General features: G+C 62.1%; 1 protein-coding gene across 1 annotated transcript; it reads left to right on the forward strand.

The window, feature by feature from the left end:
- Positions 1-1,010: 1,010 nt before the first annotated feature.
- Positions 1,011-11,821, forward strand: AKNA (AT-hook transcription factor). The gene is made up of 22 exons (XM_062640325.1): positions 1,011-1,233; positions 1,987-2,274; positions 2,389-3,233; positions 3,648-3,722; positions 4,609-4,753; positions 4,842-4,993; positions 5,703-5,762; positions 5,869-5,966; positions 6,037-6,199; positions 6,289-6,416; positions 6,500-6,673; positions 6,848-7,046; positions 7,126-7,232; positions 7,416-7,630; positions 7,823-8,006; positions 8,317-8,490; positions 8,688-8,791; positions 8,932-9,036; positions 9,115-9,216; positions 10,212-10,325; positions 10,531-10,693; positions 10,979-11,821. Exons 1-22 carry the CDS (start codon positions 1,218-1,220, stop codon positions 11,223-11,225), a joined length of 3,858 nt encoding a protein of 1,285 aa, XP_062496309.1. The 5' UTR covers positions 1,011-1,217; the 3' UTR covers positions 11,226-11,821.
- Positions 11,822-13,022: the final 1,201 nt, after the last annotated feature.

A 13,022-nucleotide genomic window follows, 5' to 3' on the forward strand; every position in this document is an offset into this window, starting at 1 on the left:
TCCCAAGTTTTCTCCCTTCCCGCTGTGACCACTGCCGGAGGCGCTGCCTGGGCTAGTGATGAGCGTGGCTGGATTTGCCAGCAGACCCTGCCGCCTGTGGCTGTTGCGGGCAGAGCAGCTCTGGGGACGGGTTGGGGATGGGATGGAGAATGGGGGTGACAGCCCTCGGTGTGTGGGTAGGGCATGATCCAGGCACCAGCCTGCCGAAACCTGGTAGGAAACAGTTTAACCCTCTTTGCCCTGAGACAACAGCACCCACCAGCTCCTTTCACAAAAGCCAAAACCCCTCTTTAGCTCCTCTGAGCAGCCGCAGAGCCTGGAGCGTCCCATGGGCAGCCCCATCTCTGCTGTCAGCAGAAGCCATGGAGTGGAGAAAGGAGCTGCTCAGCCAGGGTGTGGGATAAAGCCTTGTGCAAACACCCCAGCAGGTCTGCAAGCCCTTAGGGATGCTCTGGGGTTTGCTCCTTGCCCTGCAAAAGGATGCGGGCACGGCTGGGAGCGCGCTGCTGGTACAAGGGTGATGCTGAGGACCTCCGGCAAACAGCCCCCAAACCCTCATCAACAGCGGGATTTAAGCCATGGAATCAGGAGATCCGAGGCACTGCAGTGGGTTAGGAGTGTTTTCACCCAGCATGTGGGTGCCATAGGTTGATTTCCTGCTCAGCAGCATCCTGCTGAATGCAGCCACCCCAGACCCGCGCTGTGGTTTCATCAGCTCATGCAGCCTCCCCACATGCTGCTAATTACACACTAATGAGCTGGATTAATTGTCTGCCTGGGAGGGAGCCAGGGTGGGCTGTGCTACCTGGCTGTGGCCGTGGGCCTACAGCCATGGGGCTGGAGCAGCACCTCGGGGAGGGTTTGGGGGGGTTCTGCCTGGATTTGGGGGCCTGAATGCTGAATTTGGGGGCTGCTTGGCATCTTGGTGTTTTATGGAGGCTGCTGCTGGTCCCAGGGATCCCCCCCACATTTTGCTCTGGCATCGTGCTCCTCATTGGTTTAAAACCCCAAAGGCTGGGATGGAAAGCGCTGTGGGAGCAGGGTTTGCCCTCCCTCAGGGTCTGATGGGGTTAAGAGCTTTGCAGCCACCTGCAAGCTCACAGGAAGCTTTGCTTCCTCCTTCTACAACAACCCTGCGGCTGCAGAGAGGTTTTAGGGTGCTCAAAGCAAGGCTGCTTTGGGGACCCTCAAAGGGGTCACAGTGATGAGCTTGTCTCATGGATGCTGGTGCAGGTGAGTGCACCCCACCTGTACCTCCCTATGGGCAAAGCGGGGTTGTGGGGGGCTCAGATCTACCCGAGGGAATGGCTGGAAGCCCCAGGGCCTTTCCTGCTGCCCGCCCCATGGTTGGGTTTTGGCATCCGGCATCACTCGAGGTGCAGAGGGAGGAGTGGGATGAGGCTGAGCTCCTGCTTCTGGGTCACCAGTGGAGTGAGTGTGCCAGGTCTCTGCTGTCATCCCTCTTGTGTCAGCCCTCCAGAGCCGGGGGGACAGCGGGGTGCTCCTGATAATGGTCCCCAGGCTGTGGCTGCCTCAGTGGGGTGATGCTCATAGGGTCATTGTACGGGCTGGGTGCTCCCTGATACCCACCCTGGGGAGGGGGGACTAAAGCCTTTTGGAGTGGCCCAGAGAGGCTTCTTCCTCATGCAGACCTCTGGGGACCATTGTGTCCTTGAGAGATGCAGCAGCTCCAGCTTCATGGTGGGATGCTGTTGGGTGTCACCTCTGATGGCCTTGGTTTGGTGGGGGGTAAAAGCTTTTTGGGGTTGCCCCTGGGGGCCTCCTTCCTCATGGGGACCATTGTGGCCATGGAGGATGCAGCAGCTCCAGCTTCACAGTGGGATACAGTCGGACGTCACCCCCATTGTTGGGGTTGCCCTTGTCCCCAAGCTCTGGGGGAGAGGGGAAGCACCAGCAGCGGGGGGGACACCCCAAACACCCACCTGTGTCCTGCTGAGCACCCCCCCTGTCCCTCACCCCCGTCAGGATGCAGCGGTGAGGATGTGACCTACATTCACGGCAAGGATGTCCCCAGCCTGCCACGGCCGGGCCATGAAGCTGCACAAGTGATGGTGCCGCGGTGCCCGCGGGCCATGGCCAGCCCAGCACCATGGCTGCACCGCACACAAACACAGCTGAGGCGCTGGCAGGGAGAGGAGCAGCAGCAGCAGCAGGAGGAGGAGGAGGAGGAGGAGGAAGACGACGGCTTCCAAAGGCAAATGGACGAGTATGGGGTCATCGGCCTGGGGGATGACGCCGGGAGCCCACCATGGGGTGAGTTGTCCCTTCCCCACTGCCCACAGCCCCTCCTGGGGTGTCACTGGAGCAGAGGGGGGCCGCAAGAGGCCCGGGGTGATGCAGCAGCCCCGCGGTGCTGGTGTTTTGCAGGCCATGGAGAGGACCTGGAGGAGAGGTCCCCAGTGCAGGAGGGTCGCTGGCACCCGCAGCAGAACCTGGTGGAGGAGGATGAGGACCAGAGCAGCTTTGGTGGTGGGGATGAGGAGCCCTGGGGGGCAGAGAGTGATGGGGACCCCTACCCCGAGCTCTCCTATGAGGGACAATGGGGCTCGGGGCTCAGCAGCAGCCCCGAGCCGTTGCGGGGTCCCCGGGCTCTCTGCCAGCCCCATGGCTGCAGCACAGATGGGGGGAACACCTCGGGGCTGTCAGATGCCAGCCCTGGCCCTCCCACCCCGTCTCAGTGGGATGCTGGAGGGGGGCACAGGACCCCAAAGCAGAGCATCCTGCTGTGCTGCTCCACCGAGGATCATCATGATGCCACCAGCACCAAGCCTGTGCCAAGCCTGACACCCACCATGGCCCCCCAGAGCACTGGGGACCCCCCTGCACCTCGGGGCCTCAAAAAGGCAGCACCCAAGGTGCTACCCCCCCGGCAGTCCCTGGGCCCCCGGCGGCAGCACGGTGGCAGCAAGAAGGCGAGGAATCCCTCGGGCATGGGCACCAGCTATGGCCAGGGGCAGCTCAACCACCCCCTGCCCGACCTCTCCAAGGTGGAGGCACGGGTGAAGGTGACCCGGAGCTACCGACCACCGCGGGGCCGAGCCCTGCCCAGCGCCCCGGGACCCAGCATCGGCTTCAAGTCCCCAGCTGAGATCGTGCGGGAGGTGCTGCTGAGCAGCGGGGAGGGGGTCCCCCCGCAGCCCCCCCCCACCGCAGGGCTGCCCCATGGGTTCAGGTCCCCCGAGCAAGCCACCGAGCTGGTGCAGCAGCTGCAGGTAATGCCCGGCACCCCCAGTTCAGCCGTAATGGGGGTGTGGGGGGGGTGTGGAAGGGGGAAATGGCCCCCCTGTGTCTCTCATAAGAGGTTTGGTGCTGATCACCCGGGCAGGCATGTGGGCAGTACTGGGGGATGGAGGCAGGGATGCTCGTGGTCCCCAAGCCCAGGGTGCTGGTACCCAAACACCGATGCCCGCTGGTACTGGGGTGCTTGTGGCTGCCCCTGGGAGGATATGGAACTCCATTGGGGCCACATCTGCACCAGGTGGGCTGGGGGTTTTGGGGCTGGGTTTCTGCACCCCTATGGAAGAACCCATTGTCCCGACATGGCTCCTTCTGAGCCTCATCCCCCTTTGCCCCCCCAAGCCCCCGTCCCCATGCTGGAGGCCATCCCACGTGTCCCTTCCCTGCAGGACGACTACCACAAACTGCTGACCAAGTACGCTGAGGCTGAGAACACCATTGACCAACTGCGCCTGGGTGCCAGGGTGAGTGCCAGGGCTGGCGGGGGGGGGGGTCCCTGCTCTGATCCCACCTGCCAAGGGTTATAGGATCCCAGCCTGGTTTGTGTTGAAGGGACCTTAAAGCTCCTCCAGCTCCAACCCCTGCCACAGCAGGGACCCCTTCCACTAGAGCAGCTTGCTCCAAGCCCCTGTGTCCAACCTGGCCTTGAACACTGCCAGGGATGGGGCAGCCACAGCTTCTCTGGGCACCCTGTGCCAGCGCCTCAGCACCCTCACAGGGAAGAGCTTCTGCCTAAGAGCTCATCTCAGTCTCCCCTCTGGCAGGTTAAAGCCATTCCCCTTGGCCTGTCCCTACAGGCCCTTGTCCCAAGCCCCTCTCCAGCTTTCCTGCAGCCCCTTCAGGCACTGGAGCTGCCCTAAGGTCTCCCCTTCAGGAGCCTTCTCTTCTCCAGGCTGCCCCAGCCCAGCTCTCTCAGCCTGGCTCCAGAGCAGAGCTGCTCCAGCCCTCGCAGCATCTCCATGGCCTCCTCTGGCCTCTCTCCAACAGCTCCACGTCCCTCTTGTGCTGCTGCCCCATATCCGCACACAGAGCTCCGAGCAGAGGGGCCGGGTCCCCTCCACTCCCTGCTCCCACACTTCTCTATTTGCCGCCTTCCTCCTCCCGGGGAGCTGCGGTTGAGGAAGCCCAGCCCAGGGATGGGATTTGAGGCCCCCTGCCCTCCATGGCGGGGCCAACGCCACCCCCAAGATGGCGGCTGGCAGCGTGTCGCCATGGCCCCCTCCCGCCCTGTGCGGATGGGGAAGCGGGGTCAGGGGCGCAGCGTGGGTGCTCCTGGGTGCTGCGGGCACGGCGGGGGCAGTGCCGGGGTGCGGGCGCAGGGTGGGACCTGACTCCTGTTCCCTCCGCCAGGTGAGCCTGTACTCGGACCCGCCGCAGCCCAGCCGCAGCCCGGCCATGGGCGCCATGGGCGCCGGCAGCAGGGTGCTGGCCCTCAGCATGGCGCAGGCCAGGACGGCGACGTTCAGCGCGGCCACGGTGTCCTCGCTGGGTGGAGGTGGGTTGGACCCGGTCCCCATCCATCACGGCGTGGAGGGGTCCCACTGCTGTAGAGGGACCCCCCATGTCCTCCCGTTTTCATGCAGCTCCAGCACCTCCCGAGCAGGGGGGAGCACCCCAACCCTCTCCCAGCCCAACAGCCATGGGGGGCTGCCCCACTTGCCTGGGGACCTGCTGCTGCCCCGGGACCCGGCTGACACGGACCCTGGCAGGGCAGGCACAGGAGCTGCAGGCCCAGGCAAGTGATGGGCACTGCCCTGGGGGTTGCATTGGGGGTTGCATTGGGGCTGCCCTGGGGGTTGCAGTGGGGTTTGCACTGGGGCCTGTGGTGGGGTTTGCATTGGGACTGTGGTGGGGTTTGCATTGGGCTGCAATGGGGTTTGCACTGGGGCCTGTGGTGGGGTTTGCATTGGGACTGTGGTGGGGTTTGCATTGGGGCTGCGGTGGGGTTTGCATTGGGGCTGCGGTGGGGTTTGCATTGGGGCTGCGGTGGGGTTTGCATTGGGGCTGCGGTGGGGTTTGCATTGGGGCTGCGGTGGGGTTTGCATTGGGACTGCGGTGGGGTTTGCATTGGGGCTGCGGTGGGGTTTGCATTGGGGTTTGCATTGGGGCTGCGGTGGGGTTTGCATTGGGACTGTGGTGGGGTTTGCATTGGAGCTGCAGTGGGGTTTGCATTGGGGCTGCAGTGGGGTTTGCATCAGGCTGCAATGGGGTTTGCATTGCGGCCTGTGGTAGGGTTTGCATTGGGGCTGCAGTGGGGATTGCGTTGGGGCTGTGATGGGGTCTGTGGTGTGGGGCTACATTCGGGTGCTGCATTGACGTGCTGTGGTAATGGGGTGCTGCATTGGGGTGCTGCATTGGGGTGCGGCAGTGGTCGGTTGCCTGCAATGGATTGCTGCAGTGTGGGGCTGCATCAGGGCTGGTCTCATCCCTTTCCCTCCCTGCAGGTGGATTCCTTCGAAGGCTGGAGCCAAGCAGGAAAGCCCACACGGCAGGAGCAGCTCCAGGTACATCAGCCCCTTCCCAACACCAGCTCTGGGGATGCGCCCATGGAATAGGAGGGTGGTAGGGACCGAGCTTTGAGGCTGGGGTGTTTCCTCCCTTGTGCTGCAGCGCTTTGGGAAGCTGAAGGAAGCACAGGATGCTCTGGAGCAGGCGTACCTGGGAGCGCGGCAGCACCCGGGGGCCTTGGGGGACTTTGACCCTGAGCGGTGAGTGCTTGGTCCTCTCCCGGTGCCATGGGTCCGGCGCCTCCCAGCACTGATGCTCCGTGTCCTACAGTGCTGTGGAAAGGGAGATTTTCCACCTGGGATTGCGCCTGGAGGAGCTGAAGGAGCGGCTGGAGCCCGGGGGCAGGCAGCAGCTCCCCTCCAAGCGCCTGGACCAGCCCCAATCCCCCCCAACCCCTTCCCCATCATCAGCCACCCGCTGCCCGCACCCCGAGGTGAGCTGGGCAGGGCTGAGGGGGGCAAAGCTGATGGGGTGGGGATGGGGTCATGCTTCTTGACCCCCCCCTTTTGCTGTGCCCTACAGAGCCCCATGGTGATGGATGGACCCCAGGGGACAGCGGGGGACACTGAGTTGGTGACAGAGGGGCTGCCTCAGCCCCTCTGGCACAAGCAGCAACAAGTGGAGGATGATTTTGGGGACCTGCTGGAGCAGTGAGTGTCCTGTCAGGGGTGCGGGCAGCGAGCGGCACCCCAGAACCACCAGCTCCTGCCTGTGGGTGTTGTACCCCCCCCAGGTACAAGCACTTCAAGTCCTTGCCGGAGTCGCTAAGCCTGGAGCAGCTGAGCCTGGCAGAGAGCAGGTCACAAGAGGAGGCAGATGGAGCTGGGGCACGGGATGGTGGCCCCAGCAAGGTCCCCTGCAGGACACGGTCACTGGAGGAGGGCTCTGACCTCGAGACCTCTCCCCTGTAAGTGCTGGGGGAGGCCAGGTCCCCCAGACAGGGCGAGTGGGAGGTTTTAGGTCAGGTTTGACATGGCTGTTATTGATAGGCTTCAGAGTTAACAGCCAGGCTGCAGCGGGGCATTTCCCCACATCTGGGCTTGCTCTGCCCCATCACTCCTGCTCTGTCCTCTCCCTGCAGGCACCCTCTGGAGAGAAGAGCGGTGCCACTGTCCCCTAGGGAGCTGCAGTGGCCGGGGGGGGCACAGGGCCACCAGCCCCTCCCCACCACTGAGGAGCCACCATCTGCAGCCATGACCTGCCTGGGGCTCCCCAAGGCGCCCCAGGCACCCCTGTCCCGCCAGGTGGGCAATGCTGGCACCCAGTGCCGGCCCCACAAGGTGAGTCCTCATGTGCTGGGGTACCCCCAGACCCTGTCGGGGGGTGCTCAGCACTGATCCTGCCCTCCCCTTCCTGCAGGAGCAGCGCATTGTGTCACCAGAGACGGACAGCGGCTTCGTGGGCTCGGAGGCCAGCAGGGTGTCACCCCCTGTGCGCACCCCCGAGCACCGGCCCCCCAGCACCGGGTACAGCTCAGGGTCCCCACTGTCACTGGGGGGGTTGGGGACATGGGCTGTTGGCTCTTGTGGGGGATTTGGGGTGCTGAAGGGGAGCAGGGAAGGGATGCCTCGGGGGGTGGAGAAGTGCAGGGTGACCCATGGCTGGGGGACAAGCCATGGGGGCTGCCTCATGACCCATTCCATCCCCAGGAAGCCCGGCTCCCTGGGACCTTCCATCCCCATCCCTGCAACCCTCCATCCTCCGTGGAAGAGAGAGGTGACACCACTTCCCTCTGAGACCACGGTGATGGGCACCACAGGAGGGACCTGCCGGCCCCCCAGCACCCCTTCGCAGAGCAGCTCCCCCCGACACTGGACTCAGAGCCCGAGCAGCGAGGCAGGACATGACCATGGTGGTGTTGGAAGTGAGTAGGCAGTGTTATGTGTCCCAAAGGACTGGGATCTGGGGGCCTCTGGCTCTGTGGTGTTCCCCCCAAAACCCCCTTGGGCTTCTGGCCTGAGGTTGTCTTCATCCTGCTGCTTGCTCTCCATGGGTTCTCCGGGGGGGGACACCCCAACCCCACCAACCTCATCTCATGATGTTCCCCCTTCTCTAGCTCACACCGACTCGGAGGTGGAAGGCAGGAGCTGTGCCAGCACCAGTGGCCCCCCGGCCACCACCAGGGGCCCAGCCAGCCCCCCAGCATCCCCCAAAGCACCGTCCCCAACCCTGCTGTCCCTGGACCCACCATCCCTCGACCTGGCTCACTGTGATCTGTTGGGCTCCCGCTTGGAGCGCGAGTGAGTGTTTGTACCCCAAAACCGAGTTGAACCCCCCTGCGTGGTGCAGGGACCCCACCAAGCAACGCTCCCAAAGGTATCAGCATCTTCTGCAGATGCTTCTGTCCTTCTTGGACAGCCTGGACCTAGATTGGGCTCATGGTGCGTGGGGTGGCTGAGAATGACCCCCGTCCCAGCCCAGTCAAGCCCTAAGCTTGGGTTTGGGGAGCATCACAGCATGTCCTGGCCGGTGCGGATGGGGAGCATGGAGCTGCTTCCCAGCACTGCTTGGCTGGAGATGCCCTTCACCGTGGCCTCTGTCCCACGGCAGCCAGGCCATCCGGGAGCTGCAGGATGAGGTGTGGCGGCTGCGGCTGCGGCTGGAGGAGAGCCTGCGGCATTCCCACAGCTATCCCAAGGGAAAAGCCCCCCCGCGTGTCACCCTGGGCAGGAGGCAGCCGGTGACCAGTGCACCATTGTCCCCCAAGGCCGCAGCACCCGTGGGGTAGGTGGCTTAAAGGGACCCTGGGCTGGGTGGGAGGGTGGCAGCACCATAGCCTATGGGTGTGGGAACACTCCATCCCACCCCATCCCATCCCATCCCATCCCTGCTGTGACTATGGAGAGGTTGGGCTGGGGGGATGATGCCTACGGGGGCACTGTGGTGTCTATGTGGTGACAGCAGCTCTGTCCCCTCCCCAGGGAGCCGAGACCCCCGGTGCGGGGCAGGATGGCCCCCAGGGTGGCCCCCACGAGGAGGGGGAGGTCGGTGTCACTGCCACGGGACAGGCCAGAACTGGACCTCAGTAAGTGGGACCCCACCAGCATGGGGACAGTGTCCCAGTGGGAGCGTGGGGCTGATGGGGCTGCAGCTCCTGGTGACCCCCTGGGACCTGGTACCTGTGGGGCACTGGATCCCACCCTGCTTCCCTCTCCTCCACCCCAGCCTCCGAGTCAGACCCTTCTCCCACTGGACCCCGGGTCACCCCCTCCCCATGGAAGACCCCCCGGAGCCCCCCAGATGCGGTGACGTTCCGGGGACAGCACACAGGTGGGTGTCACTGTGCTCAGCGCTGGGGACGCAGGGTGCTCACCGCCACACTGGGGTGCTCACGCTGTGTTTTGGCAGGGACACGGTACCAGGCAGGGGTGCCACGAGCCAGCACAGCACCGCGGGAAGAGCCACGCACCCCTGAGGGCCCCCGGTGCCGCTGGAGCAGGGCTCCATCGGGTGAGTGACCCTGGAGCAGCTCCCAGCCCCTTCTGCCCTTCCCTCGTGCAGCTCATGGAGCTGCTGATGACTTTAAATCATAGAATTGGAGAACCCCAGCCTGGTTTGTGTTGAAGGGACCTTAAAGCTCCTCCAGCTCCAACCCCTGCCACAGGCAGGGACCCCTTCCACTAGAGCAGCTTGCTCCAAGCCCCTGTGTCCAACCTGGCCTTGAACACTGCCAGGGATGGGGCAGCCACAGCTTCTCTGGGCACCCTGTGCCAGCGCCTCAGCACCCTCACAGGGAAGAGCTTCTGCCTAAGACCCAACCTGAATCTCCCATTTCAGTTTGAACCCATCACCCCTTGTCCTGTCACTGCAGTCCCTGATGAAGAGTCCCTCTCCAGCATCCTTGTAGCCCCCTTCAGACACTGGAAGCTGCTCTGAGGTCTCCATGCAGCTTCTCTTCTCCAGGCTGAACAGCCCCAGTGTTCTCAGCCTGTCTCCATACAGGAGGTGCTCCCAGCCCCTGATCATCCTCGTGGCCTCTGGAGTTGCTCCAACAGCTCCATGTCCTTCTTATGCTGGGGACACCAGAACTGCACACAGTGCTGCAAGTGGGTTCTCAATTCATTAATTGAATTAATCCATTCATTCATTAATTACAGAGGTTCAGGGGCTGTGGGCCTGCTCCCCAAGGTCTGGGGCTCTCCCCACTCCTTGCTGCAGCCACTGGGAGCAGTGGGAGCCTGTCCCAAGCCTTGTCCTTTAGCTAAAGGTTAACCCAGCCTGCTGTGGGTGGCAGCACAGAGCCGGGCATTGCTGTGTCTTGTGGCTGCAGAGGGCTTTGCTGAGCCCCCCCCTAGTTTGCATCCCCCATTGCAGCCCGCACTGCAGCTTGCAGGGAAAGGCTCCCCTCCTGTCCCAACTGCTCCTCCAAACTGGTCTGCACTTCCCCAACCCCCTTGCTTGGTCTGTGGGGACATTCCTGGATACACTGGCTCCTCTCTCCACAGCAGGGCAGGCGGGTGATGCTGCGAGGCAGCCCCAGCACAGCACCCCGAGGAGGACATGCTGCCCTGCCTGCCAGGCACCCATGGGTGCCCCCTCATCTGATGGAGCCACGCACGGTGGGTGACACATGGCTTGTCCCTGCAATAGGGGTGGGGAGTGGGGAGCAGGGATCACCCCTCGGACCCTTGGCACAGATTGCCTGGAGACAGAAGTGCTCCCCATGGGGCTCGTTTGTTCCCATCCAACCCAATGTGGCACTTGGGGGGCTCACATGGGGACATCAAACACCCCTGGGGGCATCTAACCACCTTCTCCCCACAGCAGAGCACGGCCCTGGTGCCACATCATCCCCAGGCTCCCACATTGGTCCCCGAGCCCAGAAGCTGGAGCAACCTGGACTTTGGTACTTGGCCAGCCCCGGTGCCAGCGCTGCCATCGGCTGCCTGGCGCCAGTCCCCATCGTGCCTTATGCACCCTCTGTGCTGTAAGGACGCTCTGCGGTGGTGGTGGGGGGGACTGGGGTGAGGTCAGCATGTCCTGGGGAGGGGGGTGAACCCCAGAGGGGCTGTGTGCCTGGGGTGGGTCATGCAGCCCCTGGCTCCTTTTTTGGGGGGGGGGGGGGGGAACGGGACTGCATGGGGTTGAGTGTGTGGAGGTGGGTGCTGGGGGTTGAAGATGCATGAGGTGGGGGAGAGGGATGAGAAACAAGGCAAAGGGGGGGCACAACCCATGGAGCAAAGCCAACCCCCTGTCCCCTTCTTCTTTGCAGCTACTGCTCCCCGGTGGTACCTACCTCACCCCACACTATGGGACAGTGTGGGTCAGAGCATCCCCCCCGTTCCCCTGCCGCTGGTCCCCACCGCTGCCTCCCCCTGGATCTGGAGGAGCTGAACTGGTCCCTGAGCAGGGCCATGGCTGCTGCCCGGAACGTGAGGGTCACCACCACCCGCATGAGCCGGGTGCTGGCGGCTGAGCTGAGCCAGGCACGGGGCCTGCGCCACTCCTGCCTCTTCTGAGCATCCTGAAGAAGGAGGAGGAGGATGGTGTCCCCCTTCATCAGCATCTCTGCACTGGATGCTCCCTGCCACATCTGGGGGCACTGGGGCTGGAGGCATCGCCGTGGGGTCCTGGCTCCCATCTCCATCCTGCTTGCCTTAGACCTTCTGCATCACTTTGTCCATCTGTGTGTGCACTTTCAGGACCAGCCACGCTGCAAGAGTTGGGGCAAGACAGGGGCAGAGGTCCCCTGAGAGCTGCAGCATCCCATGGGATACAGCCCCACTGGGGTCACACCATCCCCTGGCACCAATGGGGTGACCCCATGTCCCCCAGGGCAGACACGCCCCCTGAGCTGAACACTTCTGGGGCTGCTCTGACGTTGTGTAGGTCCTACCACAACACAGCCCCCAGTGGCAGCTGTGTTTACCTCCATGCCTGCATAGGCAGAAATACATGCAATTCCCTAAGTTAGCCCCTTTTCCAGACTTTAGGCTTCTTTTGGGGGTGTCATACCCAAGCTTTGGTCTGGGAGCCCCTCTCCACCCTCTGCTCTGCCCTTGGACTTGAACCCAGCTGGGTTTTCCCTCGAAAAATGCTTCTTTTTGTGATTTTATGTGATTTTTTTCTCCTTTAAGGTAGCTAGAAACAGCTCAGTCATTCGGTAAGGGCTGACTGATGGTATAGCCTGTGTGTGTGTGTATGTATATGTATCTATATATAGATATACTATATCTAGACACGTATCTATAGCTATATCTAGATATGTGTCTATATAGTATATGCAGATATGTTTCTATATACAGGCATAGTATATATAGATATGTATCTATAGCTATAGTACATATAGATATGCATCTATATATAGATACATATATGTTCTGATTTTAATTTCAAGCATAATCCTTAGGGCATTGTTATGGGGTGTTTTTGGCTGCTCCTGGATGTGGCAACCCCCCTGTCTCATCCTGACAGAAACCGAGGAGGATTTGGACTGTTCCTTGGCATTCCCAGGGACTCTGGGCTCTGGGCAATCACCCTGTGGGACCCATGAAGGGGCAGGATTGAGCCCAGAGGGGTCAGCACCCCATGGGTCTGGCCAAACCCCCTGCTCCATCCTGAGCATCTCAGCCTGTGGGAGCCCCTGGCTGTGTTTATAGGTAGGACCTACCTGAAGTGCCCATGTTTTATTTTACTGTGGCTGTACAAAGCATCCCTTTGGTGGGGGGGGGGATCACAAATGCCCCCCATGAGTTACTCAGGTTTAGAGCCCCTCCAAAGCCACTGAGCCCAGACCTTGCAACCAGCCCAGGTTGTGGTGATGGGCTGGGAATGGGGGGGAGAGAATTGGGGCACACAGAGGGGCTTTTAAAGAGGGTTTCTATGTCTTTGGTTGCATCTGCTCATCCCTGTGTCCCAAGTGTCCCAGCTGGGAAGCACACAGGGCCTGTGCAGCCATACCCAGCTCTCCCAAGGGCACCAGCCAGGAGCAAAGAAGATGTTATTTAGCGTATCTCTGATTTTGTAAGGCCAAGCAGAGCCCTTTGGCTGCTATTTTGTACTGAGAGGATCACCTATTTTTGAACAAAATAAAGGCAGTTGGTTGCTTTGTGGCTTTGCCTTCCTTTCCCAAACCGCTTCCTGGGCCAGTTTCGGCATCACCGCACCAGGATCCTTCCCCTTGGAAGCATTTGGGGGTGGGAGAGGAGATTTCCCTGTCCCCTGAGTAAGCAGCACGGCACAGGCAGGTTGCACTAGGGATGGAGATCGCTTTTATTGAGTCACTCGAGTGCTTTAGTACAGAACAGATATACAGA

This window comes from Pezoporus occidentalis, unplaced genomic scaffold, assembly GCF_034315485.1.
Source record: "Pezoporus occidentalis ecotype Australia unplaced genomic scaffold, CSIRO_AGI_Poc_V1 ctg64, whole genome shotgun sequence".
NCBI lineage: Eukaryota > Metazoa > Chordata > Aves > Psittaciformes > Psittacidae > Pezoporus > Pezoporus occidentalis.